An 18739-nucleotide genomic window follows, 5' to 3' on the forward strand; every position below is an offset into this window, starting at 1 on the left:
ATCAGTATTTGAAATTTAAATTCTAAATCATAAAATCAGTTATCCTTAATGCCCACGAGGTAGATTTTGACCATTAACTTTTCTCGTTTTCTGTCCCATTTGGGTACACACTCTCAAATGATTTTCAAGTGAAATCTTTCCATCTTGAACATCCTTAATTCAGTTCAACTCTCTTTCCTAAGTGCTTATTTTTGACACTACACATGAAGAATAAAACCCTCAGAGTGACAGTCTGTGATCATGTTTCATGTGGCAGACTTCATTTGCTTTCAGTCTTATATGCTATCAATTTATGACTTTGTGTCCTTAAATAGTATCTTTTTTCCACATTGTAACTGGTATATTGAATGATGTATGTTTGAGAGGTATGTCAAGGAATCTTAACTTCAGTCATTAACTGGTTATCTCTTGGCTCAAAAACCTTAGTTTGTTGAGAGAAAGTTAATATTTTTAAAGCACTAAACCAGCTTTTCAGATTGTAATTATTTTTGTATCAATTTACATTTTCTTGCCTTTTTGAGCATCTAGCATGCAGTGCTTGAATTTACAGTTCGCTCTGCAGGAACTGCTTTCAAATAGTATATTATGAAGGCAGAAATCAAAAATCAAAGTGAATTTTTAGTACAATAGTGAGGTATAGGAAGGTGCAATTGCAGTAGCAGCAACCTGCATTATTGTATAGAACTAACTCACAGCTTGACAGAAGTCCCTGCTGGGGGAGGAAATGTAGGGGAAACTGGCAGAATTCTGCTACATCTGCTCCTACTGCTAATAAGCTTTAACTTGTTTCATTTTACTATGCTTACTGTTTAGATATTTTGCTTCCAAAATTATATCTGTAAACTATGAGAGCACATAAAAAGCAACACGACAGGTAGGGCTGTTTTAAAAATTGAAACCTCTCAGCAAGGGGATATTAAAGGCCATAATGAGTAAGATGGTTGCCTTCTCAGTGTGGGTTTTTTGAGTTCAGGTGCGGCAGCGCTGGTAGAAAGACTGGGCGTAGGCACTGGGTAAAACAGGTTTGTAGCTTGAGTAGCTTGTACAGCCAGAAGGCACCATTAGATTATTTAGCCTGACCTGTATATCACAGACCATTACATTTAACCCAGAAATTCCTATTTTTGAACCCTGTGAGTGTACTTAGACTAAAATATATTAGACCTTTGGAGTTTAAAATACTTTACGCCACAGGATGAGAACCGAGAGGCTGTTTCCCGTGCAGTAGGTGGGGTGTTTATCAGGTTGTAAGTACACGTGTAGTGTGACTACTGCTGTAGAATAAGCTGAACAACCAAAGGCCTGTGTGCATTTAACAAAAGTGAAAATCCCTTCCTGACCCCTTTGACCTAGGGGAAAAAATAACAGGTATTCATGTTGTACCAGAGCACTTCCACTACTGAAATGTTCTGCTGAAGCCATAAAGAGTTACTTCAGGAAAAAAACAAAAACCAAAACCACCCCCCTCCCCTCCAAAAAAAACACCAAAACTAAAAACCAGAACCACCACCCCTTTAAAAAAAATTGCAAAACCAACCAGAATAAATAAAAATTAGGTTTGATCTTCTCATTATATATTGGTGGGAGTAGTTAAGGGCCCAGTAAGAGAGAAGATATCTTCAAGCAGTCATATCCATTTTTAAAGCTAATATTAATTGCCTAATTCTGATTTCAGGCATGTGCCCCTTTGACAGCCAGCTGGCAGTCCTGTACTTCTCAGATCCTCAGTCCAGACACATTCATTGCCGTCCTTTGAACACGCTTTCCTCCTGAATAATCAGTGCTATAGCTGAGGTGTATAACCATCTAAAAATGTGGGGGAAATGGTATATATTTTCCATTTGATATATCACATGCTTTCCAATAACTGATTATCCAACATTTTAAAATCTTTCTTTTGCTCTGATGGTGGCATAATTGTCACATACAATTAGAAATGTATTTTGAAGAGAGATTGTAATGTATAAAATCCAATGGATAAAATTATTGAAAACTCTCAAGTCCGTGGGGCTATTGAGACTGGTTTTAGATAATGGGATAGAACAAGATTGCGGATATGATAAATCAAGCAAAATGGAAGTCTCAGTCTTAAATAGGAGATTCTTCTCCATTACTGTACATGCAGAAGTCTCTGTCCCTCTTTCAGCAGGCCACTTTTGCGTTTTCTATTTTTCTTTCAATTTATTCTAACAAGTAATTATTTGAGCTTACTTTCCAAGAAAACGTCCAGGTTGGTACATCCAGAAATCAGAGGTGTTAGCCTAGTTATTACACACTTTGTGTACAGGCTTTCGATTGTTTTTTATTCTAGACACCCATTCAAGCTTCCGGAAATGTCAACTGATTGCTCTTATCTTGGTCATGTCACAGAGCTTCCAGTTTCCAAAATTAAGGGATGAAAACCAGTGATCCAATAACAGAAAAGAGGAAGCAAATTAGCAAGCAATTACATCATTAGCTACTAAATATATCAAAGAGAGCATGTAAAGTTATGTCTTTAATTTCAACTGAGTCATTTTGTCTGTCACACAGAAAGTGACAAAAAATTAATACCACTTCTTCACCTCTTGATGGTCATGGTAAAAGATAGAATAGCAGTTGCTAGATTTATTCTGTTTGAGTGTTTAAGCTATAGATCATACATGGTTATTGGTCTGATTTCTCATGAACTCTCTGTTTTCATGAGTTTCCATGTTTGCTTATCTTTTTTATATAATGCTTACATATGCTTATCTTAGTAAATTCAGAGACCATTACTCATGAAAGTTTTGATTCTGCAGACTTAAATATATCCTTTATGCAACCAAAAAGCTGACTCAACCTACAAAATCAGATTTACACTAGATTTATTGTGGGGATTTGGGCCCTAAAAGTGATATTATTAATTTTTGTGGTAGTTTCTTCTGATATACTTGGTTGACTACCATAAATTAGCCGTACCTGAGAAATCCTAATAATAGCCAGCAATATATTGTATAGATTTCAGATTTCCTGTACTCTTGCTAATATAACTTGAGGTACACTCATTTTATTCACCTGCAAAATGCTTCTCTGGCAGAAGTTAAGATGTGTTGCCTTGGCATTTAATTGCTGACCATTTCAATCTATTAGTTAATTTTTCCTCACTACCATAGCTGCATGAAGAATTTTTTCACAATTAGTCTGAAGAAGACTTATTTGTTTTTTTTTTTCCAATATGCCAGCATGTGGAATTATAATCATTATATCCAAGACATTACATTAATTTGAGATCCTTTCAATTACAAAATTGAATAAAAGTACCCTTAGAAATAGTACAGCCTCTGAATTTCAATAGCCATATATGTTCCCCCTGTATCTATTTCCCCTTTTTTATGTTTCTGTTTTTCAAAGATGGATAGACACTGCACAAAAAAAGAAATTATTTGCAAATATGCTATCAGGTGCTGACACAAAAATAAAGAACCACCTTGTTTCTCTAGATTTTCCCGGTTCAGTAAGACCAAGTAAGTACAGGCTCAGTTTTCCAGTTGATGTTGTACAAAATAATTTCTACATGACACAGTGCTAACTGAACTACCGCAGCTTTGTCAGCATTGTGGGGTAGAGAGGACTAAAATTCTTGAAGAACTTGTTTCTTTTTTATATTAACAGTATTTATTCCATGGCAAATATTCAGGTTGTAAGACTTCATTTTAGTCTGACAGTCTCGGGTTAATGTATTTTTTGCATGCAGCAAATTATCTGTTTTATTTCAGGAATACTAAATGTCAGACTTCCTATTTTGTAAGCATTGCAAAAAGAATATTCCTAACAATTTTATTGTTATAAAACATTCTGGTATTCATTCTTTGAATTCCAGGCAGGTTATACCAGGAATGCATGTGGCCTATTTATTAGACAAAAAAGGGTGTTGAAAAGAATTGCTTCTATCCTACTTTCTTCAGGAACTGACATTTTTATTCTTATGCAGTTTTCCTAGTGGAATCTTTACTTTTTAAAGTCATAAACCTATGTTGTGAGAGACTCTAGCAAAGCTTAAACTGGATCTCAGGCGTTTGATGCACTCTATTAATGCAAGCAGTGTAAAAGAAATTTTAAATGTATTATTTTAAAGGCACATTAATCTTGCCGCTATAATGGTGTACATAATGCATACCATATAAGGTTTTTTCATAAACTCAGCTTCCAAAAGTAACATCATAGTATCTTTCTTTTGTCGCCAAGTCAATTCTTTGTAGAGATAGCAATTATGTATTCATCTCTGTCCTCTATAGCCTGATTCATATTCAGCTGTGAGGTAGGTAGACCTTAGTCCTTACCAACACACACAAAGAATATTTCTCATTTGGAACAAATGGAGGATAGTCAAAGTAAACCAAATTATATAATAAATGTTAATAGCTGAGGAGTGTACCTTTTCAGTTAAATAAGTAAAATAGTTAAATGCCTATACTATGGGTTGAATATGGGTTTGTCCTATACTCGTTATTCCTGTGTTTTCATCAGAATTTTAATAGGTCTACCTTTGATTTTTTTTAGATGAAAAAAATACACTGTTAATTAAAGAAATTCTTTTTTTAAGGTTAGCAATTTTAAAACAGCACTCTGTGTAAGTAGTTGCAACTATTAGAGCCCAGCATTTTTCATTTAACTATGCCCGTTGCATTGGCTTCTGGTTTGCTTCATAGCAGTACTGAGAATGCATTAGGGCATGCATTAGTGTAAGAGTATTCTGTAGCTCTCGTGAATACGCACAGTGAAAATCGATGTGCATCTTTACTAAGAACTAAGGCATACAATATTGCAAGGACTTGGTAACACTATGTTGGTAACTTTCTTGTGTCTGAGCAAAGCTCAGGAAAGCATTGGACACAGGCAGTTCAGATAACCATTTTACTTTAACGTACAGATGCAGGTTAATTAGAAGCTTAAAAACCAGTTGCCAACCTCTGTTGTTAACATTCCTTCTTGTGATATGAAAGGCTTGTATTTCCGCATTAACATGTTTATAGACGTGTTAGCTAAGGAAATTTCTACAAAGCTATTTTTTCACCTTCAGCCTTAGCATGATGTAAATATAGGAAGAGTTCCTGTTCTCTATTTCATGTTATTAGATACCTTACTCAGCGCATGTCATTTGGTAATGTAGTACTGCGCCCTCAGTAAGTTTTCAGCAAGCCCTCACCGCTTCTATTTCCAACAATCAGTCCTTAAACTTTTGCAGATTTGTGTTGAACATCTATTGCAGAACCTTGTTAGAGGGGGTAAAAACACAGCAGACTGGTGGCATCCGAATGTAATAGGGCTCGAGATCCTGTTCCTGTGGCAGGTGCCCAAAGCAGCCAAACCTCTGCTGGGCACTGTTGGGACTCGTCTGTTGTGTTTTAGTTGTCTGTGGTGTCTCCATCAGTATAAGCAGGGAGGGGAGATTCTATATGTCCCTCCCTAAAAGTAGGATTCCAGTTTTCTCTGTGATTCTGCTTTGGGAAAAAGGAGAAGAGGAAGCATTTTTTTTTTTTCTCAGAAAGAGCCCAAGAGCAACCACATCAAACTCCCACTTCTTCCAGCCCAATATTCTGATGCCAACAGCTCTGCTCAGCTGGCTGAAGAAGCACTTCAAAGCTGTTACCTGCATTCTTCTGTTTGACTCAGTGTTCATTATTCCCCTATGAAATCAATGTGGAATATTGCAGATGAATATAAAACTCCCTTAGAATTACAGAAATCTTGGAGAGGACTCGTTGTTGGAAGGGAATAATTGCGAAAATTCAACCAGTCCAGTCAAGAAAGCCCAGTCACTTTTCCGCTTCACCAAGCATACTGCTAGTATCAGCGTAAACGTAAGTTCTTACATAAGAACATAGAATAGCCATAATGGTGTAGGCTCTGCTTAGTATTCTGACTCCAAACAGTAGCCCTAAGCAGATGTGAACAGTAAAAACAGGAAAAGCATATATCCACCCTAATATTCTCCCCACCTCAAACTGTTTTATTCATATATAATTTAATTAAATTCATTTGTGATAGTATATAAATCGTTAATTTTAATATAAATTATTAACTATTGTATAAATTAATAATTAACTAAGAATTTTAATATGTCTGTCTTATAATCCCCACTGAATCTGTGTTCTTCTTCAGGCTCCCCTTGAATCCCTGTAAAATTCCTGCAATCACATCATTCTCCATCAAGGAATTCCAGGTGTCACCCACCATCAGTCTTCTTGAAACCATGCCCTTACCAAAGTCATTTGATGATCCATGGTTCTTGTACAGAAAGACAAGGGTGCAAAATCAGTTCTTATCCCTATCCATTCTTCGTATGTCATATATGGTTTTGTAAACCTCTGCCGTATTCTCCTTAAGGCTGGAGGACATTTCCAGTCAGATCCTCCAGAGGTTTAGATCATCCTTCCTGTCCTCGCTGAATGCATTCTGCATCTAATATGTCCTTTTTCAGTTGAGAGATCCAGAGTTGCATGTCTTACTCGAGGCGTGGGTGAATTGTGAATTTCTGCAGTAGCGTAATGTAAAAATAATGCACTTTATCCTCTATTCCTTTCCTAAGAATTCATAATGCTTTACTTGCTTTCTTGACTACCGTCAGCTGCTGTGATTCTGTATTAACTGGTCCATGAAGACTTTCCAAGATGTTACTTAGCTTAACTGGGCACTCTTCTCAGTGTTTACAGTAGTATGGTATCAACCTACCTCGGTATTATAAAATGTGAGGTAAACAACAGAGTCACATTTTCAGTCCTCCTAAAATCTTTTCCTTACCTTCTGTTTTTCCCCTGAGTTATTGAAATGTGTATTGTAAAACCAGAAAAATACCAGTCTTTTCTTCACGGTAGGAAAAGCCCTTTGCTGAGTTGTGGGGTTTTTTTTAAAGCAAGGTGTTAAAAGAGGGAGTATTCATAGTCCTTCTTGCAGTGCATGTATTTAGAAAAATCTGCTTTGGGGCTTCCTCTTCCAAACTTTCTGGAACTCTTGTCTTTCCCACCTTTGATAAATTGAGTAGCAGATTATCCTGTTGGCAGAGGGAGGATATAGTGAACCATGTTTTGAGGACAGTCTAATATAAGATTCAGTTAGAGCTAAATCACTTATATCAAATCTTTATCCAAAGTTTTGGAATCCACCATTTCATAGCATGATAGATTCAAAATCAAAAGACACTGTGGTCTCTGAGGCGCATCCATTAGTAAAATAAGAAATTGTTACAGAGTCATTTCTTTTCAGAGGCTGTCTCCCACACAGCAAGAGGATGCTACCCGGCTTCCTTCTCCAGCGCTCTCTAAATAAGATCATGAAAAAATATAGCACAGTAGTAGCATCCGTCTCCATATTATCTCAGCAGTCAGCTATTGAACCTTACGATCTGTTCATTTTCCTCTATGACATTCAGACTTCTCCTGGTGCTAAGCTACCTCGCAGTATTTGTTCTTAGAAAGGATTAAATCCTGTGGGAAATCTAACAGGTGGAAATCAGAATGTTCCAACAGGCAGATCCTCTACCATGAACTGAAAATCATTTGAATACTGACAGCTAGAAAACAAGTGTTTAAGGGAAAATACGTTTAGATGACAGCTACATCTACAGCCTAATGAATTTTGTGAAGATTTGTAAAATTCAGGTCTGCATACATTAACGAATCACTGCTTTCAACAGTGTTTGCCCCAACAAACACTTTTTTTGTCTCTTAATAATAAGAATTCCCAAGAATTATTTGACACTTCTTTTTCAAGAAATACAAGCCAAGCTGCATCCTTTTCTACCTCTTTTTATTTTTCCCTAAGACTGTGAAGAAGTGGAAGGAGGACTAGGCCAAAACCTGTGCTCCTTTATGGAACATTTTATGACTATCCTTGGGCAAGAACCCTAAAAACACATTTTTCTTCATAGTACCACAGCTGTCTGCCAGAAGTACTGAATCTCATTGATGAGAGTGCAGAATCAATTGTAAAAAGCAACTTAATCATAAAATAATTCCTCTTCATTTTCAGTCTTAATACTTTCTTATATTGTTCTGGCATCATATGAATGGAATTTCTTAGCCAAGCTTATATATTCATCCTCATTTACTAGACAGGCTATCATAAAGATATTCAGCTGTTTAAGACAGTTGTAAATTTCTGAAAGGTAACTCCTAAGTGCAGCATCCATATACAAAACAAATGTCAGCGATTTTTTTTAAAATAAGTCAGGAGACATCATTGTTAGAAGTATTTCTGTTAGATTTGGTAGCAGCTGATGAAAGATTATTAGTCCCCAGTAGCTCCATCACTTGTGCTTTGTGCAAACTCTATAAAGTTAAAGGTTATGAGTGCTATGGTACTGTACAGGTGCACCATGAATAGCCTTTCACACAGAATAATTCTCATTTGTTAAATTTGGAAATGTACTTTCTTCTGGCCTTAATTTTCATGTAGTTCTTCATATTCTAAATGGCAGCTGAAGGCAAGCAGAAATAGCGAGTAATTGATTTAACAACCTAAGACAAGCACAGGGAAGTAGAAAAGTTTGTCTTAGTGCTTGATGTGACCTGAGAGAGCTTCTTTAGACTCTTTTTTTCTAAACAGTACCTCAGCACCTTGGGCCAGCAAAGTGGCCTTTAAGCCTGAATAAGCATGACTTTTTTTTTTTTTTTTTCCTCAGTGCAAAGCTCCAGTATTTCATCTTTTCAAATTGTTTTACAGCACTTAGAGCAGAATTATATTGACAAGGTTAGAATTCATCTCCTAGAGGAGAATACTGTGCTCCTCCTGTTAAGTGCTAATATAACATTTATGTGTTGGTACCTTAATGACAGGCCTGGCTAGCCTGATGAAAGTACTGAAAGCAAACAGTACTTGGTGAAATTTTATTATGACTGAAGTGACTGCAATTTGAGACAAATTATCCCTATTTTTGTTCCTATATCAAAAACAGAAACGCTAAAGCAATTGCTACGTTTGGTATAGAATTAGACTCCGCTATTGTTAATATAGAAGTGCATTTTTCATGTAAACAGCTCACAAGGGTCAAGCATCAAAGATATTCTGTGCAAAACACTTGTCAATAACTTTGTGAGTGAATTTTGAAATAAAGTGCCTGTAACCTGTCATCATTTCTTCTTCTCAAAGTTGAGAGCGAGTAGATGAGAATTGAGGTTGTGAATTGACAGTGCTGTGAGTTATATGGCCTTATCGACTTCAGGCAAACTTGACAGATTTGCCTTGTTATTATTTTTCTTCTTATAGGCCAGGCAATGGACAATATTACCGGTATATACTGCAGCGTAAACAAATCAGTATATAAAAATGTTATTATCGGTGTACACAAAGAAGATGGTGAAGTCACTAGTATTAAAAATGCTTGGTATATTGTCTCTCCATTAAAATGGAGGGAAAAAATAAGAAAAAATTTAATCTGCTAGACAAAATCAGCATTTCAATTGTTCAACTGTTTGAACAGTTGTTAAAAAGAAAGAAGTGTTCAAAGAGCTGATAAGTTAATGTAAATTCATACTTTTTTAGACTATGAATATCATAAAATGGGGTTGGTTTCCATAAATAGACCTTGTTGTATACATAATAGAAGTGTATGCATTTCAAGTATAAGGTAACAGCAGACCTAAATGTGTGTACTGGCTTTGGCTGGGCTGGAGGTAACTTTCTTCATAGCAGCCTGTACAGTGCTATCATTTGGACGTGTGACCAAAACAGCACTGATAACGCACCAGGGTTTGTAGCTGTTGCTGAGCACCACTTACACAGCATCAGGGCCTTCGTTTGTCACAATGTCCTGTCCTGTCAGCAAAGGGCTGGGGGTGCACAAGAAACTGGGAGGGGACACAGCCAGGACAGCTGGCCCCAACTGACCAAAGGAATATTTCATTCCATAAAACATCATATTAAGCCATAAAAACTTAACAGAAGGGTCTTCGGGAGGATAGCCATTGCTCACAGTCTAGCTGGGTATCAGTCTGCTGGTGGCGAGGTGTTGAGTAATAGCCTTTGCATCGTTTGTTTTGGTTTTCTTCCTTTCTTTTTTCTTCACTTACTAAACCATCTTTCTTTTGATCCACAAGTTTTCTCACCTGTGCCATTGGGGACAGGAGGAGTAAGCAAGCAGCTGTGTGGTACTTAGCTGCTGGCTGGAGTCAACCCACTATAATGTATTATTCCTAATTTAAAGGTCTGGGGTTGGTTTTGTTTGTATTCACTTGAAAAAGAAATAAATACATGGCAACAGTACAGGGACAAGATAATTCTTTTATGAACTCATCTTAGTTTTGTTAAGATTCAGAGGTGATGCTATTCACTTCCTATACCTGTTAACATGCTCCAGTGCAATTTATACTCTTTTTTGTTATAAAGAAGTAAGCAGAAAGCCCATCCCACTTCTTTAATACCATCAAACGAGAAAGAAATCAGTTACTTAGAGTTAGCATACCAAGTTAGCTAATTAGAGGTGGTGGTTGATGTGAAAACAATTTAAATACACTTTCTAAATGAGCTGTGCTATTAAGAAAACACATTTGAGATCATTCTGCTGTTCAGAAATATCTGAACTATATCTTTGCTGTATCTGAACTGTATCTTTAGTACTCCAGCTTTTAAAATACATCTTAAATGCTTTACTAGCTCATTTCTGTAGTTTTGGTCATTCTTACTGTTTCTGTTCTTTAAAGACCATTGGTATGGACAAAAATTACTGTATGCAAAAAAGACTTTTCCATTGCAGACTGAGCGCAAAATACATTATGATCAGCATTTTATTAAACGCTTCAGGTATGGTAATGGTTTGAGATTGGAAAAATAAGCAGATGTTGACTGTCAGACGAATTCATAATTACTCAAGATAATTTTTCAATAAGAAGGAAAATTTAGGGGAAAGACAGTCCCCATGAAATAACTGTACTGCACGTGGTTTTCTGAATGTAGCAGCTGAATATGAGCAACATTAATTTCTACCAGCTCTGTCATATGCACAATATTTTGTTTATCTTTTAGGTTGAAGATTCAGAGACGTATCACGATGGAACTGATGTGTGTGGGTTGCTTACTGTCGTTGTAGTATCTCACCTACCCAGAGATGCTGCCATTGAATGGCACGTTGTTGCAGTAGTTGATGATCCACTCCAAAGAAAACATTTTGCAATGAAGATGTTGTCAGAGGGCTACCAAATTGATTGCGAATCTGTGGAGTCTAGTTCTGCATCTTCTGCATCAGTCTCTCTATGTCTGAGCTTGATTTCACCATCCGTTTCTCAGCTTGATTTAGACGGACCTCTTCATGACTTAGTTGCTATGTTTAAACAAGCTTTTGAAAAACTTTCAGAAGACTGCAGTGCAAGTCCTTTGTCTTTTAGAGCTTTCTTCAAGGAGGATGTCTTTGATACCGAAACACTACAAACAGGTAAGACTTGTGATGAAGGAAGCATGTGTTAATACTAAGCATAAGGTATTTTTTGTTTATGTCTACAGAAGGTTTCATTGGAAGAAGATATTTTAGAAGTGCCTTTCAAGGATAGGTGGCCAAGAAGGTCAATTGCATATCGGCTTGTACCAGAAAGTGTGGCCAGCAGAACAAGGGCAGTGATTGTCCCCCTGTACTCAGCACTGGTGAGGCCGCACCTCAGATACTGTGTTCAGTGTTGGGCCCCTCACTACAAGAAAGACATTGAGGTGCTGGAGCATGTCCGGAGAACGAAGCTGGTGAAGGGTCTACAGGACAAGTCCTATAAGGAACATCTGAGGGAACTGGCGTTGTTTAGCACAGAGAAAAGGAAGCTGAGGGGAGACCTTACCTCTCTCTACAACTACCTGAAAGGAGGTTGTAGCAAGGGGGGAGTCAGTCTGTTCTCCCAAGTAACAAGTGATAGGACAAGAGGAAATGGCCTCAAGTTGTCTCAGGGGAGGTTTAGATTGAATATTTGGAAAAAATTTCTTCACAGAAAGGATTATTAAGCACTGGAACAGGCTGCCCAGTGAAGTGGTTGAGTCACCATCCCTGGAGGTATTTAAAAGATGTGTACGCGTGGCGCTTAGAGACATGGTTTAGTTGTGGACTTAGCAGTGTTAGGTTAATGGCTGGATGATCCGAAAGGTCTTTTCCAACCTAAATGATTCTATGATTAAAATACATTTGTTGTTCTTCTGGTTGCCACGCACGCTCCTCATATAGAAAGGCTCTACTGGATGTTTTGAAGTCCAGACAGGATAAAGCCCTGGATTACTTGTTCTCATCTCACAGCTGACCTGACTGAGTAGAAGGTTGTATTAGACAATCTTGTTCCAATCTGAGTTGTTCTGTGATTCCACGAAAAAGAAAGTTTCTGAGAAATCCAGCCACCTCAGGTTCAAACATAGGGAGAATTAATCTTTTGCATATAAGTCTTTGAACCGTTGTCCATTTGGTAGCCTATTTTTGTCATGATCTAGAACTATGTTCAAATAACCAAATTCTGTGTGCTAACAGGCACTCCTTTGAGCATAAATAATTAAATATTTAATGTTTTAAAATGAGGAAATGATTTCGTATCCTCTAGATTAGAGGGTGTCTGGTTCTGAACGTGGGCTGCTTTCTTGCCAACTTACTATAATAGAACTTGCTAACCAAACAAATTTACTGGTTTTTTCCCAATGTTTATTTTTTTCAAAATCTCATTCCCTTACCAAGTAAAGAGAATACAGAACAATAAATACAATGGTGCAGTACAGTGTACTTCGTATGTTGTACATCTGTGTTTTGTGCTATGCTCAATTTGGTCAACCAACATTATGCAAGAGCACAAAATCTTATTTTATCTTTCAGACCTACAAAACTGGTAGACCATACTTGTACTGAAATCAGTAAGAGGTTTGTTATCAGTTTGAGAGGAACAAAATCGGATCCTTAGTCTATCTCTATCTCAAACATGCATGCACTTTAAAAATCCTTGCAGACCACAACTGATCCATATTAATTAAATGACATAAATGTTAGCCCTCAAATATTCTACTGGCCTATTTTTTTTTCTTAACCTGCAGCAGTTTTTGAAGAAAATTCAACCTGACATTGTTTAATAGATTTAAACTACAGGAATTGAAAGCTATAAAAATGTGGCATAGAATAAGCATATTTAATCCAGGAAGCAAGGAATGAACATATAGTCTGACAGAATGTTGTTGGTTTTACTACATTTTGTTTAAAAGCTAAAAGGAAACCTGATAAAACATATTCCTGGCATGGGATTAACGTTACCGTTTTGCCTGCTTGCTTTCTGATATTTCTCAGGCCATAGAATAATTACTTCCAAATAATTTTTGTTTGCTCTATTAAATATTTTGCTCAATATTATGTATAAATTGTGCACATAAAAATTTGATTCGGTTCCATTCATGTTATACTACCAATGCCATAGACATAGAAAGATTTGTTGTGATTGTCATATTCATTCTGGTTGTGTTCAGATCTCTGCACTGTCATAATAATTCCTGTCATTATAGCAATTTTATCATTATCCACACTAGTAAGAAATATGTTCTTGCAAATCTGTAGAATATATAGAATACATTAAATTTACAAGAAGCACTAATTCATGAATTCAATGAAGAATTTAAAAATAACTTTTTCTCTACTTAGGAAAAATTTGCAGAAAGGTCAATGGGAAGAAGAAATATGCTATATATTTGAAAATTATTTCTCAAATTAAAATAGTTGTTGCTGTGTTTTACAGATAGTTTCAATCTGATATAAGACTATTATATATATACTGTTTCTGATTCAAAATCAGAGGACTAATTGTTAATATATTGTTAAGAAACAGGGACATATTTTAAGTGTTCTGCCAAGGTGTGTCTTTGGAACCTTGAAGGGGCATGTAGTCTCCAGTGGAGCCTCCTCAACTTTCCAAACGTTGCAGCGTATTACTGAACTATGTCTTTGACTGTCTTTTGTACTATTACTATGCTTTTCATAATTTAAAGTGTAGTCACACATATATGTTAAATCTCAGCTAAGAAAGCACTGTATAAGGTCTCCGAGATGCTCTCATTCATTTCAGTATCACCTAGACAGTGTCCATAAGCAAGGTGACATAGTCTATGTTTTATCTTCTCAGTTATTGGCAGTCTTCACCTTTCACTGGCAGAACTATGGCAAATGTGTGTGGCCTTTAGTGTGCTTCACAGATAAAATATACCAGAGCTAATATCAGGTCAGTCTTTTGAATCCCATGGTATTTTAACCTGCCTATAACACCAGCCCAAGATGTTAGACATTGCTAAATTCTGATGACCAGAGTTTTTTCTGGTTTCTTATAGCATACTCCTGTTGTCTTCTTGAGCCTTAAGATGGTTCTCATGTTCCATCTACAACAGCCCATTAACTTGTCAGCCTTCTTCCTAAATCTCGATTCAGGAGAGAGGGAGTAAAAAAGGCATGTTTTATGGTTACACAGAATTTTAATTCATTGCCTGAATAGAATTCAAAGCATAGATATAATATATATTAGGCAATTTCAAATAAGCTTGTTCTGCTTATAGAATGCACGAATTTGAATGTGGCTAGTCACAAGAGAGAACAGTACTGGTTTCCAAAATAGCACTACTTTGTGTCTTGTCAGCATGGCCAAAACTTGCTCATACCTCTCTCTGTAGTCTTGCAGTCTTGCCCTAAGGTATTTTGAGTATTTGGATGTCTCTGTGGTGATTTCTACTACCTCCAAAGGTCGCTTTCTGTTGCAGAGTATGTCTAGGTGGGTAACAGATTTATTTATGCTACTGATCAGATAGCTGGTAGGTAAAACTGTCTTTCAGACACAGAATAGCATTGTACCAGGACACAGGATTAAGCAGAAATGTACTGATCTTGACTTGAAAATCTGCAGGCCTAATACATGGACTTTTTAAAAATATTGTTTCCTTGGTGTGGCTACCAGAACGCAAATGACATTGAGAGAGCAGTTTTTCAGTTGCCATTTATTAATTCAGCCCAGGTAGTGCTAATTGCTAACCATCTGTATGATGAGCCATTAGTGACATGTTTGATCTCCAACATGTGTTAGACATTGTTAATCCCACAAGTAGGTCTGTCCTTTTGGAGTCTTCAACCACCATCAGATACATTGTCAGCTGAGGAAAGATAATACTCATCATGTAGCAGGGAAGGCTAGACACTACTATTCAAATATTTTTACCATGAAACACATCAGACAGATGTGGATGTGTAATGGAAAAGACAGAAATTATCATGTCTCAGAAATCAAGAGAGATGGTTGAGGAGATAACTCTTCCCATCTTAGTGCATTTCAGGTGGACTTCCATCATGTCATAAGATGCGCAAGTAGTCTTCAATAATTCTTGTAAAATCTTGACTTGCAATGTATTGTCTCTTTTAGCAAAAGCACGGAAAAAAATAAAGGTACTTTTTTCTGATTAGAGCTTAAAATCATTGGAGTGAGAGAAGAAAACACTGCCACAGATCTTCTCAAACGAGCCTCTGATTAGACGAGGGCTTTTTTGGTGCAAAGAGATTGTAATTTATTTAAAACTGTGCAAATAAATTAGAGACATTTGTTTGTACCTGATACAGTAAGATGAGAACCAGGAGTATGTATACTCTGCATATTGTAACATGTTATTGGAAATTACTATAGCCAGTGTTACTGATGTCAAAAGAAGCTAAAGGTTTGTAATGCAAATCTGAGACAGATAGCTTTCTGTCATCCTAAGACCAGATGTAAAGTTTTATTGAACAAAGTGTAGTACTGATGGTGAACTTCTCAGAGGCAATCCCTCATAACATACGAGAGCATTATGGGCACCGTGCTGAGACCACAGAACGTGTTAGAAGTAGGAGGATTAGATTAAGCTGACATATATACTTAGTAAGATGCTGTTAAGCCTTTAGAAGTCTTTAACATAAAATGGCTATTTCTCTCTTATTCTCATTTAAATATGCATTAATATAAACGTGTCAGAACAATTCGCTATACCATCCAGTTGACTAGATTATACTTCAGTGTAGGAAAGATGTTCATAGTCATCACAGGCCTTGTTCACAGGATGTATGCAAAAATATTTTTGAATATTTATTAGGGAGTGGAAAAGGTCCTGCATTCACCAGAACATCATATTACATAATCCCTTTTTAATACTATAGAAAAAAATGAAGTGGGAATATAAAAAGGCAAAAGAGAACAGGAATAGAAAGACAGTCTGGTAGCGGCATTAAAATGAATATATAATTAGTTTTAAATGTGGCTCTACTCTGTAAACGCTTAGGACTAAAAGGCTCTTAGTACTTCTGTATTTATCATGTTTGAATGATGCTATAGTTTAGAAAAAATTCTAACACAGGTTGAGTGTAGTTCAGCTGGACCATAGAAAATCTTGAGATGGGACTGTTTCTTCTGTTGAAAGAGAAGCCCTGGTTATTCGGCACTCAGTTAGGAGTCCTTGCACTGACATAGTAACACCCTGACACACGCACAACATACTGCTTTTAAACTAAAGATTTTCTATCTGATAAGATTTAAAGTATTACATTTATGAAAATACTGCATTATCAACACATTTACCAGATGGTTTCCGAAACGCAATTTCCAGTACTGGTAGATATACATTATGTAGTGTAAATCTAAGAGATGTGGAAGACAATCAAGTGAAGATACCAAGATGTGCTTTCTTAATAACACATCTCTGTGTGCATTAAGAGTTTGATATTTTTTAACTAATGCACTTTAAATTCACAAAGGGAATTTACTTCAACTTAACTTTCTGGATGGATATGCCCTTATACGCTGGGAAACAATTTCCCATGGGGACAGCTGAAATCTCAACTTCTAAATATTTGTATGCAGACCTACATGTTCTCATGACTCAGCGGTCGTGAAGGGCTACTCACGTGAGTAGCAACTGAAGAGTCATTAAGAACTGTTTATTGAGTAACCATGAAGCAGGTATATAAGTGTTGGTAATTTTTAACTGTTGGTCCTTTTGAAATCAAGCTTTGCAATCACTAACTAATGAAGTAATTGCTGTGACTACGATACATAATTTGGCCAAACAAAGGTATTTTTTAGATATTATGATGCTGTCTGAAATAGGCTGTAAAACTTGTATATGTTTTTCTACCAAGTTCTATTAATTTAGGCTAAATGGAAAACATGAGAACAGTTGTCAACCTGAAAGAAGAGGAAAATTTCACTTTAAATTTCTTGGGTTTCCTGTTAAGAAAACAAAGAATTTGCCAAGTATAATAGTTCAAGCAGCAGGCCTACACTGCTGCTGGTCAAAAAAAAAAAAAAAAGGTGATATTAGTACTTGGGGAAATGAATCAGATTATAATATACATAAGCAATTAGGAAATACTGATGTGATTCATGAGTGCATTTGAAATTACATTTTGAAAGGAAAGGATAAAAGTAGCTAAATTTGGTCTTGAGCCACAGAGGTGGCTTTGCAATCCTGCTGTTGCTACCCAAGCTATCCAGTCAAGAGATCTAATATATTAAATGACCATTAACATGCTGAAATTTTAAACTTTTAATGTCAGTTTTCAAGGTTATGCTGTTATTGTATCTACTGCCATTCAGTGTACACATATTTTTGTCAGAACATCTCATACAAAAAGGATTTTTTTGTTTGCTATCGAAGACATGGGGAAATTGTTTTAATAGTAATGTTGCCTCTTGACTGAATTTGCATCGGAAGGTGTTTAATGCCTGTGAAGGCAGCTTAAAATGTATTAGATCCTACTTTAGGGCAGTGGCCTTCTGTCATTTAGGATGGGAAATTTATTTTTATAAGAGCACAGATAGTAGATTGAATTCAATCACTTGGTGCCAAGGCCACGTAGCAGTGTTAGAACTCATTCTTATTCAAAATGGAAAGCGCATGACATCTAAAGGTTATGTATTGCAGTCATGCAGAAAAATCTTGCTAAAACTTTACATGGAAATATTTTTTTAATTGTTTGACGCAAGAGTGATCTGGAACATCCACCTTTTATCCTTGATACAGAACACTAGCAATATATTGGTAAGGTTGTTTTAAAACTACTGTGTACAACTTCATATTTCTTTCAGATTTCTGACACTAATATCCAAGATACATTTATAGGTTACTGTATCCCTCCTATCATGTTTTCACATTATGTTGAAATGCTCCTGAGCTCTTCACCAGATGAATTATTTGTGGGGACTTCTTAATTTTCCTGTTGACATGTAGTGACCTCCAGGGCAGAATGGACCTGTCAGAAAACAGGCGTTTTGTAAGGAAAGTCATAGATTATAAATAAAATTTTCCTAAGTTTGCTAACACGTTGAAAACTGACTTTCCATCCTCACATAATCAGTTTGGAAGATGCTAGACATCTTTTATGGTGATCCATGCAATGGCTTTACTGCTTGATGTTAGTTAATAAGTTATTTCAATAAACATCGAAATTTGCTAAAAGCAATAGGCTATAAGGTGAAAATCTTAAGAAAATAGATGTAAAGAAACTGGTGGAATGAGAATCCAGTCTATTTTGCAATGAGTCAGAATGGGAAATTTTGATAATTGGCTCTACAAGGAGTCTGAACAAATTAATACTCTTCTGGAAAACTGGATCTTCTAGACAGCTGTATGTATACATGGTCTATCCCTATATGTATAAGTGTCTATATACGCATAAAGTACAAATGTCCTCCTACAACATCAAAATTAATTTTTAGAAACTGTTTCGTGCTTTGATGACAGAGGACAACTATAAAAACATCTTATAACAATTGCATCAGGCATG

At 36.3% G+C, this 18739-nt stretch overlaps 1 protein-coding gene across 4 annotated transcripts in view; it reads left to right on the forward strand.

Annotated features, from left to right (window-relative positions):
* DPH6 (diphthamine biosynthesis 6) overlaps positions 1-18739 on the forward strand; it is a 210120-nt gene that overhangs the window by 158366 nt on the left and 33015 nt on the right. For all 4 annotated transcript variants that reach the window (XM_037395503.1, XM_037395504.1, XM_037395505.1 and 1 more), the window contains one exon: positions 10981-11386. In XM_037395503.1, the coding sequence (XP_037251400.1) occupies positions 10981-11386 (406 nt within the window). The remainder of the gene's footprint in view (positions 1-10980; positions 11387-18739) is intronic.

This window comes from Falco rusticolus, chromosome 7 (genome assembly GCF_015220075.1).
Source record: "Falco rusticolus isolate bFalRus1 chromosome 7, bFalRus1.pri, whole genome shotgun sequence".
Taxonomy (NCBI): domain Eukaryota; kingdom Metazoa; phylum Chordata; class Aves; order Falconiformes; family Falconidae; genus Falco; species Falco rusticolus.